Raw genomic sequence first — 19,777 nt, forward strand, 5'->3', positions numbered from 1 at the left:
TTATCCAGAAAGATGGCAATGTTATTGAAAATTGAACCTCTCCCTGATACGATAGGTCTACCTGGGGGGGCATGTAGATTTTTGTGAATCTTAGGAAGTGTATATAGTACTGGAATGATGGGTTCCTCTACCTTCAAAAAATGCCCTAATTGTTGGTCAATAATACCTTGTTCCACTGCAACATCAATAATCACTTTAATCTCTCTGAGTAAATCAGGTTTAGGGTCTCTGGGTAATAATTGGTATATTTCCATGTCTGCCAGTTGTCTATAAATTTTGGATTCATATTTACTGCTATCTAAAATAACTGTGGCCCCGCCCTTATCGGCCTGTTTTATGGTAATCTCCTTCTTGCTCATGAGTTCCTTCAAAGCCTTCCTTTCCTTTCTAGACAGATTTGAATTGATCCTAGTATCATGAATTGTACTCTCTTTTAATATCCTTATCTCTTCTAACACAATTGTTATCTCCAAGATTAACAATTGATGTCTTAAATACTTACTATGGATTGAAGATGTATTGTATGTCGGTTTTATACACTTTTTGTATTATTATGTAACAAGTTGTTGGTTGTCATCAAGACTAATGTATGATTCACCTGGGAGACCGGGATCACGATTCTCACTGGCTGCAATGTACCATGTGATTATTTGAGTTCACCTATTTAGTATGATGTTTTTAGATGTAATGTTAGGCTTGACAAAGACCCCACACTCACTATGGGTCAAAACGTTGCCTGTTTGTCGTGGATGTTCTGACAATAAAACCACTTTGATCATCTGGAGACGTGTGCTGTTGTTCGACTATTTTACTTGGAATTCTACAACATGCCGGAGTGGGTTTGCCTGGCTTGACAGCGTGCACCGCGCCAGACTCGGGATTTGTGCTGCTTCAAAACCTTTCATTTTGCTTCATATCAAACCACAGAAGCGGGCACTTTGATCATGAATCCGAATCCACCCAGTGCTATGGGTCTGATTCCCCGAGATATTACTACACCACCTTTGCAAGGTATGTCAAACACATTTGCGTACAGCAATGAAGATGCATTGAGGATTGTACAGAGTGCAACGTACGATTCAGCGTTCCTGAGCACACCATCAATGGATGCCTTGAAAAGGCAATACGAAAGTGAAGCGAAGAGAAGAATTTCACTTGAGTTACATTTATCTACATTGTTGGAGTACTACAAGGCACAGAGGATCCCCAGGTGCTTGAGATCACAGCTACGCCCGAATCTTTTTCCAAACAACGAATACTTATAGACAACTGGCAGACATGGAAATATACCAATTATTACCCAGAGACCCTAAACCTGATTTACTCAGAGAGATTAAAGTGATTATTGATGTTGCAGTGGAACAAGGTATTATTGACCAACAATTAGGGCATTTTTTGAAGGTAGAGGAACCCATCACTCCAGTACTATATACACTTCCTAAGATTCACAAAAATCTACATGCCCCCCCAGGTAGACCTATCGTATCAGGGAGAGGTTCAATTTTCAATAACATTGCCATCTTTCTGGATAAAGTTCTGAGAGATTTCGCCATCAAGGCACAATCATATATCAAAGATACAACAGATTTTTTTTGTGCAAATTAAAGAACATTGAGGCTAGAGGTCCACTATTGCTAGTCTCGTTTGACATTGTATCCCTATATACCAGCATCGAACACAATAGAGGTTTAAGGGCAGTTGAGAATTGTCACATAATAATACAAAAAGTGTATAAAACCGACATACAATACATCTTCAATCCATCAATTGTTAATCTTGGAATAGAAAACGAAGAAGGGAAGTCCACCACACTCCAGGTCTTCAAGATCTTACCACTTTTTGACCCGTATAATCAGTTAGGTACAGGTTAAATTTACCTTCTCCAGTTCTCATTTTATTGGACGCCTGGACACATGTGACGTGTTGTCACGTAGTGATGGCGTCCTTGACAACATGAGATTACATCCTATAGCGTTTCCCCATGTGATTGCTATCACATTGTGTGGACTGTTACTTTTGAACCACATAATGTGAGATTGAGGATATTATACCCTCTATAGGCACCTGCTTGAAAGAGATGTTTTTGTAATACTTCTGTTTCTATTGTGCCGTTGCGATGCACTGATGGTGGAGCATGCGCGGTGGCGTCCTGTGATCGGAGCTGGAACCTGGAGTGTGGTGGACTTCCCTTCTTCGTTTTCTACTCCAAGATTAACAATTGATGGATTGAAGATGTATTGTATGTCGGTTTTATACACTTTTTGTATTATTATGTGACAAGTTGTTGGTTGTCATCAAGACTAATGTATGATTCACCTGGGAGACCGGGATCACGATTCTCACTGGCTGCAATGTACCATGTGATTATTTGAGTTCACCTATTTAGTATGATGTTTTTAGATGTAATGTTAGGCTTGACAAAGACCCCACACTCACTATGGGTCAAACGTTGCCTGTTTGTCGTGGATGTTCTGACTAGAGATGAGCGAACCGGGACAACCGAACCCGGTTTCGGTCCGAACTTCCGGTAAAGTTCGGTTCGCAGCGAATCCGAACTTCACCGGGTTCGGCCGAACCCGTTTTGACCGAACCCGGTCAAAAACATTATACAAATCGGCAGCCACTTATCTCTATCAATCACTGATAGAGAAAAGAGGCTGCTGATTAAAAATAAAATAAAAAGCATTTCATACGTACCCGGTCGTTGTCTTGTTGACGAGTCCCTCTTCTTCCTCCAGTCCGACCTTTTCTGACGCGGCAGCCTGTGATTGGCTGCAGAGGCCTCTGCAGCCTGTGATTGGCTGCAGAGGCCGCGGCAGCCTGTGATTGGCTGCAGCGCTCACAAGGCTGCATCGTCATCAAGGAATGTCGGGCCGGATGTCGAGAGGGACGCGTCACCAAGGCAACGGCCAGGAGACCGGACTGGAGGAAGCAGAAAGTTCTCGGTAAGTATGAACGTCTTTTTTTTTACAGGTACTGTGATCGGTAGTCACTGTCCAGGGTACTGAAACAGTTACTGCCGATCAGTTAACTCTTTCAGCACCCTGAACAGTGACTATTTAGTGTATGTGCACACACACTAATTACGTCCGTAAATGACGGACGTATTTCGGCCGCAAGTACCGGACCGAACACAGTGCAGGGAGCCGGGCTCCTAGCATCATACTTATGTACGATGCTAGGAGTCCCTGCCTCTCTGCAGGACAACTGTCCCGTACTGTAATCATGTTTTCAGTACGGGACAGTAGTTCCACGGAGAGGCAGGGACTCCTAGCATCGTACATAAATATGATGCTAGGAGCCCGGCTCCCTGCAGGGTGTTCGGTCCGGTACTTGCGGCCGAAATACGTCCGTCAATTACGGACGTAATTAGTGTGTGTGCACATACCCTTACTGACGTCACCTAGCAACGCTGCCGTAATGACGGGTGCACACATGTAGCCACCCGTCATTACGGGGCCTCATGCACACGACCATAAAAACACCCGTTATCACGGGTCGTAATTACGACCCGAAATAGCGGGCCCATAGACTTCTGTTAGCCACGGGTACCTTCCCGTTTTCTCACGGGAAGGTGCCCGTGCCGTTAAAAAGATAGAACATGTTCTATTTTTTTATTTTACGGGCCGTGCTCGTAATTACGACTCGTAACTACGAGCACGGCCGGCCGGCCACGGGCAGCCGGCCGCTTTTGCGAACCGTGCTGTCATTATAATTATAGCAGCACGGCCCGTAAAATAGAAAAATAGAACATGTTCTATTTTTTTAACGGCACGGGCACCTTCCCGTGAGAATACGGAAAGGTACCCGTGGGTAACAGAAGTCTATGAGCCCGTTATTGCGGGTCGTAATTACGACCCGCAATAACGGGTGTTTTTACGGTCGTGTGCATGATGGGAGCACGGCTCGGAAAAACGAACGGCTGCCCGTGCTCATCTCCTGAAATACTCTGTGCTGCCTTAAACTCTGTGGACAGGTCAGGATCCTGTTTCTTTTAAATGCTGCTAGGGAACCCGCTCGATCCACTATATAAGGCTACGCTACAGTGCAGCATTTAAAAGAAACAGGATCCTGACCTGTCCACAGAGTTTAAGGCAGCACAGAGTATTTCAGGAGATGAGCGTGCAGATTCAGTGCTGTTGTGAACTCTGCTCTTACCATTACGTAGCTCTCAGTCTGTTATCTCTCCTCCACTCCTGTCCTCAAGAACACCTTCACATGATTGCCAAGTCACCACGTAATGGTAAGAGCAGAGTTCACAGCAGCACAGAGTATTTCAGGAGATGAGCGTGCGGATCTTGTGCGTGGTGGTGACTTGCCAATCATGTGAACGTGTTATAGAGGACAGGAGTGGAGGAGATGTAACAGACTGAGCTACGTAATGGTAAGAACAGAGTTCACAGCAGCACAGAGTATTTCAGGAGAGGAGCGTGCAGATTCAGTGCTGCTGTGAACTCTGCTCTTACCATTACGTAGCTCAGTCTGTTACCTCTCCTCCACTCCTGTCCTCAATAACACCTTCACATGATTGGCAAGTCACCACCCCGCACAAGATCCGCACGCTCATCTCCTGAAATACTCTGTGCTGCTGTGAACTCTGCTCTTACCATTACGTGGTGACTTGCCAATCATGTGAAGGTGTTCTGGAGGACAGGAGTGGAGGAGAGGTAACAGACTGAGAGCTACGTAATGGTAAGAGCAGAGTTCGCAGCAGCACTGAATCTGCACGCTCATCTCCTGAAATACTCTGTGCTGCCTTAAACTCTATGGACAGGTCAGGATCCTGTTTCTTTTAAATGCTGCACTGTAGCGCAGCCTTATATAGTGGATCGAGCGGGTTCCCCAGCAGCATTTAAAAGAAACCGTGTTTGTGTATGTGTGTGTTTGTGTATATATGTGTGTTTGGGTATGTGACTTTGTCTGTTTTTGTTTTTATATGTGTGTGTGTATATATGGGTGTGTTTGTGTATATGTGTTTTGTGTATATGTTTGTGTATATATGGGTGTATTTGTGTATATGTTTGTGTGTAGATGTTTGTGTGTGTTTTTGTATATGTGTATATGTGTGTATATGGGTGTGTGTTTGTGTGTATATATGGGTGTGTTTGTGTATATGTGTTTGTGTATATGTGTGTTTGGGTATGTGTGTTTTTGTTTGTATATGTGTTTGTGTATATGTGTTCGTGTATGTGTGTATAACTGTGTGTGTGTGTGTGTGTGTGTTTGGATATGTGTGAGTTCGTGTATATGTGTTTGTCTGTTTATGTGTGTGTGTATATCTTGTTGTGTTTGTGTATATATGTGTGTCTGTGTATGGTTGTTTGTTTGTGTGTGCGTGTATATATGTGTGTAGGTGAGTAGAAGTATTGGTATTGTTCACATTGATAACTGTTTTTTTATGTTGTTGCAGATTTTGATGTACCGATTGGACTACATCTACGATTCGTTGGACTACTGCGTAGATCTGCGTTTTTTCAAATTTTAATAAAATGGTTAACGAGGGTTTTGTTGGGGATTTCTTATTTCAATAAAAAAGAATTGTCTTTGTGTTTTTTTTTCAAACTTTATTAGTGCCTAGATAATGGCAGTTGGCTGATTGACAGCGTCCATTATTAAGGCGGTACTTAGTGTTAGCCGGTGCAGAGGCTAGCACTAACCACCCATTATTACCCCGGTACCCACCACCACCAGGGGTGCCGGGAAGAGCTTGGTACGATCCAGTACCCGACCATCTGTTGTGATGGTCGGGTACTGGGGCGGCCGTAGGCTGGTATTATGAGGCTGGGAAGGGCCAAAATCAGTGGACCTTCCCACCCTTGTAATGCTAGGCTGCTGCTGCTGTGTTGTATCGGGCTGGTTATAAAAATGGGGGGGACCCCCACGTCGTTTTTTTTTTGGAATTTAACAAATTTAGCAATAGACGGGTCCCCCACATTTTTAATAACCAGCCATATACAAGGCCGCAGCAGTCTGGCATTACATGGGTGGGAAGGGCCACTGGTTTTGTCCATTCCCAGGCTAATAACACTGTGTTGTATGTGGCTGGTTATGATAAATTGGGTGGAACCCCATGTCTTTTTAAAAAAAAAAATGTAAATAAATAAATAATTTAAAAAAATGACGTGGGGTCCCCCCCACTTTTATAACCAGCCAGATACAACACAGCAGCAGCAGCCTAGCATTACAAGGGTGGGAAGGTCCACTGTTTTTGGCCCTTCCCAGCCTCATAATGCCAGCCTGCGGCCGCCCCAGGGCCCGACCATCACAACAGATGGTCGGGTACTGGATCGTACCTGGCTCTTCCCGGCACCCCTGGTGGTTTTGGGTACCGGGGTAATAATGGTGGTTAGTGTTAGCCTCTGCACTGGCTAACACTAAGCCTCGCCTTAGTAATGGATGTTGTCACTCAGACAGCGGCCATTACTAAAGTGGTAATAATAAAATTTGAAAAGAAAAAGACAAAGATATAGATAAAATATTTTATTGAAATAAAGCACCCCCAACACAACCCTCATTAACCATTTTATTGTAGAAAAAAAACCGTCATCGAAGTAGTCCTCGAAACCGACGTAGTCCAAACACCAAACCTGTAAAAAAATAAAATAATGAAATAAAACATGTCGTAGGCTTAGATTCAGTTTAATGTGTGATACTGACTGTTATACCATGTATAGAAGCCTGCCGTGAAGTTGACTTAGATACAGGGCGCCAGCAGACAGTATCATACATGGCCATACATACATATATACAAATATACATACATATATACAAACATACATACATACATATATACAAGCATGCACATATATACATGCAAATATACATACATGCAAACATACACACATATATACATGCAAACTATCATACATACATGCATACACACACACACATGAAAACATACATACAAACAAACATGCAAAGATACATAATACATATATACAAGCATGCACAAATATACATGCAAACATAAATACATGCAAACATAATTACATACATGCACATATATATATATATATAAACATACATGCAAACATACATGCAAAAATAAAAACATGCAAACATACATACATGCACATATATACATACATACATGACAACATACATACAAACATACATGACAACATACATACATGCAAACATACATACATGCAAACATACATACACACATGCAAACATATATACATGCAAATATACATACAAACATGCACATGTATACATACATGCCAACATACATGCAAACATACATGCACATATATACATACATACATGACAACATACATACATGCAAATATACATACATACACACATGCACATATATACATACATGCCAACATACATGCACATATATACATACATACATACATGACAACATACATACATACATATATATATATACACACATGCAAATATACATACAAACATGCATACATACATGCAAACATACATTCATGCAAACATACATGCAAACATACATACATACATACACACATGCACATATATACATACATGACAACATACATGCAAAAATACATACATGCAAACATACATGCAAATATATACATGCAAATATACATACAAACATGCACATATATACATACATGCCAACATACATGCAAACATACATGCACAGATATACATACATACATACATGCCAACATACATACATGCCAAAAAATAATAATAATACGTTCATACTTACTTTCCTCCTGTCCGGCCTCCAGCGATGACGTTTCATTCATGTCGCCGCTGCAGCCTGTGATTGGCTGCAGAGGCGGTCACGTGGGATGAAGCGTCATCCTGACGTGCGTGACCGCCACTACAGCCTGTGATTGGCTGCAGCGGCGAAAGGGATGAAACGTCATCGCTGGAGGCCGGACAGGAGGAAAGTAAGTACGAACGTATAATTTTTATTTTTTTATTACATTTAAATGGTATTTTCCGCGCGCCGAGCATGTACTGTGAAGGTTGCTGAAAGAGTTAGTGCAGCCCATTAACTCTATCAGCACCCTGGACAGTAGCATGCTCGGCGCACGTAAGTGACAGGTTCGGTCAGAACTAGTTCGGTCCGAACCGAACTTTTTTGTGAAATTCGGCGAACTAGCCGAACCGAACTTTTGATAAGTTCGCTCATCTCTAGTTCTGACAATAAAACCACTTTGATCATCTGGAGACGTGTGCTGTTGTTCGACTATTTTACTTGGAATATCCAGTGGATATGTCATAAATGTCCCTCATGGGAAAACCCCTTTAACTCTGATTCTCTAATAGAATATTAAAAAATTAGATTAGGTTCTGGTTGCAATTACATTTATTTTTATTTTCTAATACAACTTTTTATCATTTGTTTTATGTGTAGTATTATTTCTACAAGCTTAAAGGGATCAATATGTAGTCAAATTCCATTAATTTCAATGGGCTAATTTGCATCAGTTTTAATTCACCCCACCTGGGTCAATTTTCCTCCCGAAGAACAGAAAACAAAACATTTTTCTTTTTGTTTGTTATTTCTCTTCACATAAACTTTGATGAAGAACAGGTTTGACAACTGACATAAAAATAACACAAATAGCGTGGTCTTTCAATTTTTATAATGACATATTTGAAAAATATATACACTTTTTTTTTTATCATATTGTATAAAATAGAAAGTGCACACTTTGCTTAACCATTATAGGAGATTTTTGTGAGGCAGCATAAAAAAGAGAAAAAAATCTATCATTAACAAAATTTTCTGACATTTCCTGACAGGCTGACTGAAGTCGGCTTTTCACTGTTGTTATGATGAAATTAATATTTATTTCCATCCTTTGAGATATTGCCTAATTAAAAAAAAAAATCTTATAAACAAATGAGCTACTGCCAGTTTGTTAAAGTAGCTGGATGTATGTAGGCACTTGAATTTCCATTTAAAAAAATCAATATGAGACATCCAATTCAGCAAAGATCTAAAGATCAAGTTGTGTACTAGAAAACAAAGTACAATGCGTTTATTATTAAAGGTTCAGATTAAACATGAGCACAAGATGATGTATTGCTCAATTTCAATGTCCTGGCAAAAAGTTGATGGGCTCACAATGAGAATGCCATTTTATAGATTATAGGTAAAAAAAGGAAACAACAATCAAACTGCTTTTATCAAATAAAATGTAATATGAACATACCCTGATGTTCCGGTGGTCTGCCCTCACCAAGCTTTCCTCTACAGCCATGCTACATAACTGCAATGAGGCCTGCTCCCAGCTGCTATTGCAACAGCCATGTACAGTATCTGAAAAACTTGGTCCACACACTACCCTAGAATTTTGCCGTATGAAGTCTCCTTCTTTGTTACCAAAAGATTGGCCCAGGTGAGAACTGACCCTCCTGGAGTTACTCTGCCTTGTGTTTCCGTATACCACCTCTTAAGTGAAGACCATTCCCCATCCGGCAAGGTGGCCTGAGTGCCATATTCATGACCACAGATATGTCTAACCATTCCTAGAGAAAAGAAATGCCTTTCCTGTTACTCCCCCCCCCCCCCCCTCACCCAGCAATACTTCCTGCCATTAAGGCTTCCGCTCAATACTGGCCACCATGGCTATTTGACACTCCTTGGGACAGGACTGGACCTGTCTTTGACTGTGCTTCTGTCCTGGTCTATGGACACATGAATGCTCCACCGAGACCTATGCCTGAACGCTGGCACTTGGACATGTGTTCCAACTGGATTGCACTATCCAGTAAAGTTAATGCTCCAATGATGGTCCCTGGAGTCTATGCTCTACTGTTGACCTTTACAGACTGCCAGAACTAGCTTCTCTTTGACTGATATGGATTATGGTCTTTCTTTTAGTTTGTCTCCATTTTGCAATTTTCTTTATAATTTAATCTGAAGTGCTTTTACAAGTAGGGCTTTCATAGATACCTTTTACTTATTCATTTTTTGGTACGACTATTTACGGTTTGGTTACGCACTGTTTCCCCTGATCTAGCAACTGTACAATATTTTATACTTGGTTCTACATTATCTTTGACCACTTATGTTACCTGTTTTAGTACTTAAGAAAAAATTTCACAAATCTATTCTAACCAATAGTTAACAAAAGTTCTCAAAATTCCACAGCACAAAATAAATTTGACTATAAGATCCAATAATCTTCGTATTAATATTACTGTAAAATAAGAAAATGATTCCTAAAAATGTTAACTATGAAGTTATTTTATAGATGCGGGATGTTATAGGAGCAGCAACTGCAGGACAAAGCCATTACCGTGCCTGTGTGGATAAATCTGTTTCCTATATGAACACAAACAACATCCCAAAACATGTTCAGAACCGTGTACGGAGCTGGTATGAGTATACATGGGATTCACAAGGAATGTTGGGTATGATTTCATCTTCCACTACATTTACAAGAACAATTTAAATTGCTACTGAAGATCAGATTGATCAATAGCTTGAAGGTAAGGGCAGCATATTACAGGGACAGGTCCGTCCTCATTTTGGCTAATCGGAGCTAATACAGAGTGCACCAGACTTATAGTTATTAGTCCGGTATATTCATGAGAAGAGCGATCTGCCCTCCTCCTCCGCTTCTCTCACCAGTGATTGATGGGCTTCTGTGTATACAGATACACAGTAGCCAACCGTCAATCACTGCTGAGGGGGCGGGGAGATGTGGCGGTAGCGGTCCCCCCTATACACCATACTCATAACAGTGAGTGCGGTGTATTCCTTGATCGCTCCTATTAACCAAATGGCACAATATTCTTTTGTAAGGTTTTGGCTAATAGAATGACAACCTGCACCTATAATATGCTGTCCTTACCTAGGGCAGCATGTTCAGATGACAGATCCGCTTTAAGGTTTGAATCACACATGCAGTTTTGTGGCAGTGTTTATGTGCCAAACACCATACCTCCCAAGTCTCAAGTATCGCAAAGAGGGAAAACCGATGCAGCGCAGCAATTTTTTTTAGTTTTAAGCCATGCCATATACATTCGGTTCAGCCCACACAGTATCATGCTTCCATAGTGCCTTCCACACAGTATAATGCCAAGTAGCTGCCCCCACACAGTATAATGTTTTCTAGCTGCCACCATACAGTGTAATGCCCCCTTAGCTGCCACCATATAGTATAATGCCCCATAGATGTACCCATATGGTATAAAGCCAACACAGATGCCCCCATACAGTATAATGCCCACACAGATGCCTCTATACAGCATAATTCCCCATAGCTGCACACATACAGTAAGCCACCTTAGCTGCCACCATACAGTATAATGCCCCCTTAGCTGCCCCCATACAGTATAATGCTACCTTAGTTGCCCCATAGAGTATACTGCCCCCTTAGCTTCTAGTGCCAGTGCCCACATATAAAGTGCCAGTGCCACTGTGCCCATGTAGATAGTGCCACACCCCCTTGAAGATAGCGCCAACCCACCTGTAGATAGCACTACCCCCACTGCAGTTTGCGCCATTAGGACCCCCTCTAGGAGCGGAATTCCCAGTCAGAGCATCGGCCACGCCATGGCCGGGGATTTCACTCCAAGAGGAGCCCCTGACATCACTGTCCATATATGGACAGTGATGTCAGGGGTTCCCTCTAGGAGCGAAATCCAAGGCCAGAGCGTCAGCAACGTTCTGGCAGGGGATTCTGCTCCAGGAGGAACCCCTGACGTCACTGTACATATATGGACAGTGACATCAGGGATCCCTCTAGGAGCGGAATCCACGGCCAGAGTATCGGCAACGCTGTGGCAGGGTATTCCGCTCCAGGAGCAGCCCCAACATCACTGTACATATATGGACAGTGACGTCAGGGGTTCCCTCTAGGAGCGGAATCCCTGGCCAGAGCGTAGGCATCACTCTAGCAGGGGATTCCGCTCCTGGACGTAGCACTGTGCCCGGGGAATCCTCAACGAGCGGAGGAGCTCCCTCTGCTCCTCCGCTCTGTACTAATGTTGAAGCAGGGAGCTGACGATTTCCTGCTTCAATATTGGGTTTAACTGTATCTGCGTCCTGAGGACACAGATACAGTTGACACTGGGACATACCTATGCCTGCCAGCGACAGCGGGACACCGCCCGGAATCCGGGACTGTCCTGCTGAATCCGGGATGGTTGGGAGATATGCAAACACAGGAGTGGATATAACAGAGAGAAGACACATCAGTCTTTCCTTTATACGTTTCTTACTTTTTGGATTTCTCTCCTTGCTTTGGTTAAAAAAATTGCCATCGAAACTGCATGTGTGATTCCAGCCTAAGGCCATTTTCACACAGTAGTATTTTGATCAGTATTTTGCTTCAGTAAGTACAAACCAGGAGTAGAACCTACACAGAGAACAAGCATAATGGAAAGATTCATACCTCTTCCATATCATGGACTCTCTCCTAGTTTTGGCTTCCAAATACTAATGTAAATACACCCTGTGAAAGTGGTATTACACTAACCAATTCCACCACTTAAACCAGCTGTCAATTGGCAAGGTTAGGCCCCATGCACAGGACCATAGATTTTATCTGTAATTATAGACCGTAATTACGGACCGTAATTACAGACCCATTAATTTCTATGGCCGACTGACACCTTCCTGTATATTTACGGGAAGGTGTCTGGGCTGTAGAAAGTTTCCGTAAAAAATAGGACATGTCCTATTTTTTTATTTTATGGACCGTGCTCTCATACAATGGGAGCACGGCCTGCAAATGCGGATGACAGTCCAAGGCTGGCCGTAGCCATGATCATGGACCGGGATTACGGCTACGGACGTGTGCAGGGCGCCTTAGGCTGGATTTATACTGTGTGGATTCAGTAAGGATTTTCAATGCAAATACCATATCACAAATTCAAGCTGAAGATGCCACAATGCATATGAATGGCACAGCCATCTTAACCCCTTCCCACATTTAATTATAACTATAACTTTATTTTAGCTGTACCTTTTAGCAAAAGGACATACAGTTACGTCCAGTGGATGTAATATACATCCGACATCCCTCTGTCAATACAGACTGTGGCAACTAGATGTGTAGTCAGAGGGCAGGGGGGCTCCCTCTGTCACCCATCGGCATCCCGCGACATGATAGTAGGGCGACGATGATTTGCCATCCAGAGAACCGGGGCCATTTATTAGGCTTCTAAGGCCTGCCATGGCTGTATGCTTACAAGGCCGTGCTGAAGGCATGGCCTAATAGTATAACTTGATAGAAGACAGATAGGAAATACGAGGCACTCACCGCAGTGGCAATAAAAAAGTTTTATCGAGGTTGATCTCGGTCAGTAACAATGTGGAGGATGCCAACGATCATTTCACGCTACAAGCGCTTTGTCAAGACTTATACGTAATTTCCTCATTGCTCCTTTTATAACACGCTCCATAAGAGCTTACATAATACATTAACAAAAGAAAATGAAGGAAAAAACATAAAAGGAGTAAAAGGATACACAAAAGTAGATAGCAAGATACTAAAATATAAGTGTACAATCAGTACAATATTTATTCAAAAAATTGAAACAATGTTTACATTAAAAAGGAACTGAGATCGTTGCGGTCATTAAGACCCAACGGTCCCAGTGCCTCCGTTTTTAAAATAATTTCAGCCTCCTTTCTTAATAGGGTGACGTGCCTGTCTCCCCCCGATGGGGCCAATTTAATTTGAGTTAATCCTGCAAAACGCAGTACCCGGTAATTATTACCATGGCACTCGTTCATATGCTGCATAAATCTCGGGCAGCCCTTCCCTGTGTCTAAAGATCGGACATGTTCGCCAAAGCACTTTTGCATCTGGCGAATTGTTTTGCCTATGCAAAATTTCTGACAAGGGCAGAAAATTACATAGACAACGAATTGCGATTTGCAAGTGATCATGTCATCCACATAGAACGTACAGCCCCCTATTTTAAGGTACCTTGTGCGTAGAAGAAGACTACAAACTCTACATTGACCGCATCTATAATTACCTTTCGGTAGAGAAGCTGTCAACCAATCTCCTGTCTCAGTACAGGAGGAGAATCTCCCTTCAACAAGTACATCCCTTAAATTCTGACATAGACGAAAATAAATAATTGGACGTCTGGTTGAGACATCCGTAAGCAGAGGATCATTCCCAACCAGCTGGCAATTATTGTAAATAGTAGAACGTATTACATCGCTCATCGGGCTGAAAGCAAAAGACAACACAAATCGTTTGTTGTCCTTATTAGAGATATTGCTCTTACGTTTGGAATTTAATAGCGATCGTTGACTATGGCCATTTACGCGAGCAAATGCTTTTGCAATGAGATGCGAAGGATATCCCCGTCTGACTAATCTCTGACTAAGTTCCTCTGATTGTTCGAAAAATGTGTCATCATGATTGCTTAGTCTCCTCAATCTCAAAAATTGTGCATACGGGAGGGAACACATAATGTGACTAGGGTGATAGCTATCAAACCGTAACAACGAATTTGTTGCAGTGGGTTTTCTATATCCCTTTGTTCGTAATTGACCCTCATTTACACTCACATGTACATCTAAAAATTCTATCTCCTGATCTCCAAATTTGTAAGGGAAATTCATATTCATCGTATTTTTATTAAGATATTCAATGAACTTTAAAAATTAATTCTGTGTCCCCGACCATACTATGAATATGTCATCAATATAGCGCAAAAAGATTTGTAAGTACTTAACAAAGGGGTTTGATATATTGCAAATTAATACCCGTTCCAATTCAGCAAGAAAAAGATTCGCAAAGGTAGGAGCCACAGGGGTCCCCATAGCCGTGCTGGTTATCTGACGGTACCACTGTCCATCAAATTGAAAAGAGTTATGGTTGAGAACAAACTGTAGCGCTTCACAAATATATTTAGAAAGACAGGGATCACCTTTCGTATATTCCAATTGACGGCCTATTGCCTGTACACCAGCATCCTGTGGGATGCGTGTGTATAGGCTCTCGACGTCAATGGTAGCCAATTTAAAATGGGATTGCCAACCAAAATCTGTAATTATGGACAGAAAATCTTTGGTGTCCTTTAGATATGAAGGAATATTCACCAATAAAGGACGTAATAGCCAATCTAAGTAGCGGGAGAGGGGCTCAGTAACCGAACCTTGATGAGTTGCAGGTGCTAGGTACTAAGGCCTTGGAAAATAGGGTGTTGTTCTTGTCTGAAAAAGAAGTTAAACTATTCTGGACTGTTAACTCTTTGCAATCATATAAAGACAGCAGCAGATCACCTAGTGGTCTACGGATGTATAAAGATATTTCACAATACCAAGATGATATGGTATTTACAGCTATGTGGAAGCAACTACATATACAGCACTCCCTGAATTTGACAGAATTGATTCTGACACGTACAGAGAAGGAATATCTTTCCATTAAAAATGATCTGGGAAAAGCAAAAACGGAACTAAAAACAAGACTGACTGACTTACAATTTCAGTCGTTCATTAAGAAAGTGGATAAAAAGATTATTCCCATCCAGTCTGAAATAAAACAACGCAAAAAAGACAAATTCATGAGGGATAAGTTCGATTTTGACAATGACCATGTCTTCAATTGGGGCAATCGCAAAACTAGGAGATCAAGACGTCAAAAGACTTTTAATAGAAATCCTGATTTTTGGACAACGGACTCTGGCTCAGATTCCAGCCATGGTGATGAAACACCTTCACAAAGCATTCCACCGGATAATTCTGACAACATGGCCGATGGGAAGGGCCACATCCCTTCAGGAGGAGGGTACGACGCGGCAGGCAGAGGCAGAAGAGGAAGCAACGCAGGGATCAAACGAAAGCAGGTCTCTTGGAGAAAATAGGAAATCCGTCTTCCAATGACATTCTGAGTAGCAATGACCTTGGTTCTCTTGCTGGTGATAGTGAGATTACAGTGGTTAATCTCACAAATTTGGTTTTGTCACATGATTGTATTTCGTTGCTCTCAAAATTATTGTATCACTTCTAAATTTGATTTCACTAAATTTGAAATTGACCTATTTAGGTCAGTGCGCAAAATGAATTTGCATCGTATTTTTTCCAATCAAGTTCAGGAAAAGGATTACCCGATAGGTGAGGAGAGAGTTAGAGTTGGACAACTAGGTTTCAGTCTTAGTGAGAGTTTTGAACAATATGATATGGATATGCTGCATACACTTATGGATATCCCTATAGACAACCCTTTGTGTGAAGAAACGAGTGGTAGCAGTGGTAGATTTATAGGTGGTGTTCCATCCACTTTCAATCCTCCCTTGCCTGCTGGTTCCCCTTTGGACGTGTTCTTTAAAAAGGTTATTAGAGAAGTGAAATATTTGGAATACCCCACTGTCTCTCCAAATTTATCAAATGAGGAACGGAAAGAGCTGAGATGGCTCAGCTCCAACAAGAGCATTGTCCTGAAACCAGCAGACAAGGGATGCAATATTGTACTCCTATCCAAAGATTATTATATGAAGGTGGCCCTTCGCCAATTAAATGACCGTACAGTGTATGACATACCTGGGACCTCTGAGATCATTATTAAGGCAAGGAGTTGAGGGAGGGTTTCTCTCCGACCGATTTGCGGAGAAACTGATTATATCCATACCTAAAAAGCCGTACCGGTGTATGATTCCCAAGATACATAAATCCATGATCCATCCACCAGGTCGCCCTATTGTGGCGGGGAGGGGTTCCGTTACTGAGCCCCTCTCCCGCTACTTAGATTGGCTATTATGTCCTTTATTGAATATGAATTTCACTTACAAATTTGGAGATCAGGAGATAGAATTTTTAGATGTACATGTGAGTGTAAATGAGGGTCAATTACGAACAAAGGGATATAGAAAACACACTGCAACAAATTTGTTGTTACGGTTTGATAGCTATCACCCTAGTCACATTATGTGTTCCCTCCCGTATGCACAATTTTTGAGATTGAGGAGACTAAGCAATCATGATGACACATTTTTCGAACAATCAGAGGAACTTAGTCAGAGATTAGTCAGACGGGGATATCCTTCGCATCTCATTGCGAAAGCATTTGCTCGCGTAAATGGCCATAGTCAACGATCGCTATTAAAGTCCAAACGTAAGGGTATGTTCACACGACCAAATTACGGACGTAATTCGGGTGTTTTACGCATGGAATTATGTCCGAAATTACGGCTTGATTGCGTTGACAAACATCTGCCCATTGAAAGCAATGGGCTGACGTTTGTCTGTTCACACGAGGCGTATATTTATGCGTCGCTGTCAAAAGACGGCGTGTAAATAGACGCCCGCGCCAAAGAAGTATCCTGTCACTTCTTGGGACGTAATTGGAGCCGTTATTCATTGACTCCAATGAAAAGCAGCGGCAATTACGTCCGTAATGGACGCTGCGTTCAAGCGCCTGCACATGCCGTTACGGCTGAAATGACGGGGCTGTTTTCTCCTGAAAACAGCCCCGTAATTTCGGCCGTAACGGACGTGCACGTGTGAACATACCCTAAGAGTAATATCTCTAATAAGGACAACAAACGATTTGTGTTGTCTTTTGCTTTCAGCCCGATGAGCGATGTAATACGTTCTACTATTTACAATAATTGCCAGCTGGTTGGGAATGATCCTCTGCTTACGGATGTCTCAACCAGACGTCCAATTATTTATTTTCGTCGATGTCAGAATTTAAGGGATGTACTTGTTGAAGGGAGATTATTTTCCTGTACTGAGACAGGAGATTGGTTGACAGCTTCTCTACCGAAAGGTAATTATAGATGCGGTCAATGTAGATTTTGTAGTCTTCTTCTACGCACAAGTTACCTTAAAATAGGGGGCTGTAAGTTCTATGTGGATGACATGATCACTTGCAAATCGCAATTCGTCGTCTATGTAATTTTCTGCCCTTGTCAGAAATTTTACACAGGCAAAACAATTCGCCAGATGCAAAAGTGCTTTGGCGAACATGTCCGATCTTTAGACACAGGGAAGGGCTGCCCGAGATTTATGCAGCATATGAACGAGTGCCATGGTAATAATTACCGGGTACTGCGTTTTGCAGGATTAACTCAAATTAAATTGGCCCCATCGGGGGGAGACAGGCATGTCACCCTATTAAGAAAGGAGGCTGAAATTATTTTAAAAACGGAGGCACTGGGACCGTTGGGTCTTAATGACCGCAACGATCTCAGTTCCTTTTTAATGTAAACATTGTTTCAATTTTTTGAATAAATATTGTACTGATTGTACACTTATATTTTAGTATCTTGCTATTTCTTTTGTTAATGTATTATGTAAGCTCTTATGGAGCGTGTTATAAAAGGAGCAATGAGGAAATGACGTATGAGCCTTGACAAAGCGCTTGTAGCGTGAAATGTTCGTTGGCATCCTCCACATCATTACTGACCGAGATCAACCTCCATAAATCTTTTTTTATTGCCACTGTGGTGAGTTCCTCGTATTTCCTATCTGTCTTATATCAAGTTACACATACGTGCTGTTTTCCACGGATGAGCACCCTGCCGGCACCATTTTGACAGCTGTATTCCCATGTGTTCTGAGCCACACAGCGTTTATATGTAGAGACTGTGTCTTTCCCTGCTTTGGAGCAGTGCCAGCCCCCTTTCTCCTCTTACTATGGCCTAATAGTATGCCTGTCAGTTTTTTACTGACAGGCAATAATACCTAATAAGTATATCCAAGCATTATAAAAGAGACCAAGTGATCGCATTGTGACGTCCCGTAGAAGGAACGAAAAATGAAATTAAGTCTTTTGATGTTGGAACACGACAGCATGAAAAGAATTTTATGAAAGTTTCTATTATTATCCAAAAGTAGTAAAACCTAACACAACTATACAATGCAACGAATTTGCAGCAACATTTTCATATTTGACAGGTCATTCAGACGTTGCGGATATCACAGCAGACTTGCCGCAGATTTCAGCCTTTGCATTGCACTGCACAATTCCACTGCTTCTCCGCAACAGAGTGTTCATGCTGCGGAGAGAAAATTCTGCACCGAAGCCTAAATTCTTCAGTATTATTTTCCGCAACGTCTGACCTAAGTTACCTAAAAATGTATAGAAACCAATTTAAAAAACAGCTGCTGCAGATTTCCACTGCAAACTGTCCACAGCGGAATTCAACAGCAATTCCACCATGTCTGAATGTGCCCTAGGAGAGCTTCTCCTTCCTTCTCTGCGGGATCCACAGAGTTGAGTGCCTCTGCGTGGCCCAGCTCAGTTCGTACATCACCCCCCCCCCCAGCCTATAGAAAGTACTAGACACTCGCACATTGCACATAAAGGCTTACTCTACTGTGTCCTTATGTGTCAGAATGTGGTTCTGGTTGTAAAGTTGACCACAGGGACATAAAGAAATATTTTCCAGGCTGAGGATTAACCTATGCAATGGATGCAAGCTATGTCAATACCTTGTGTTTTAAGGCTTTGGTGGTTTTTGAAGTTGTAGAGTTAAAGGGCTTTTAGTCACTACTCTCCCTAACATTACAAACTATTCTTTATTTTATAAAACTGTATATTCATTGATAAATTTACAGATGAATCTGAGCTCCTAGAGGAAATGCCAACAAAAATGCAACTAGCCATTGCAGTGGATGTAAATTTAGCGATTGTCAACAATGTGGAATTATTCAAAGTAAGTGCAAATTTAGTTTTATATTATATCTTATGCAAGTTTTTGTTTTGTCCCTACCTGTACCATAATTGCTATTACACCATCGTTCTTTCATCTGACAGCAAGCTTGTTTTGTTTCTAAGCCAGGGAACATGCTGTCTGGTTCCCATAGCGACATTACATCACCATTATAGCCCCCCTTCCAAGGTAG

At 41.8% G+C, this 19,777-nt stretch overlaps 1 protein-coding gene across 1 annotated transcript in view; it reads left to right on the plus strand.

The window, feature by feature from the left end:
• Positions 1-19,777, plus strand: part of CNGB3 (cyclic nucleotide gated channel subunit beta 3) — a 230,407-nt gene that overhangs the window by 144,323 nt on the left and 66,307 nt on the right. Inside the window, exons 14-15 of the mRNA XM_075828074.1 lie at positions 10,206-10,365; positions 19,490-19,587. Of these exons, the coding sequence (XP_075684189.1) occupies positions 10,206-10,365; positions 19,490-19,587 (258 nt within the window). The remainder of the gene's footprint in view (positions 1-10,205; positions 10,366-19,489; positions 19,588-19,777) is intronic.

This window comes from Rhinoderma darwinii, chromosome 5 (assembly GCF_050947455.1).
Source record: "Rhinoderma darwinii isolate aRhiDar2 chromosome 5, aRhiDar2.hap1, whole genome shotgun sequence".
In the NCBI taxonomy this organism is placed as follows: Eukaryota; Metazoa; Chordata; class Amphibia; order Anura; family Rhinodermatidae; genus Rhinoderma; species Rhinoderma darwinii.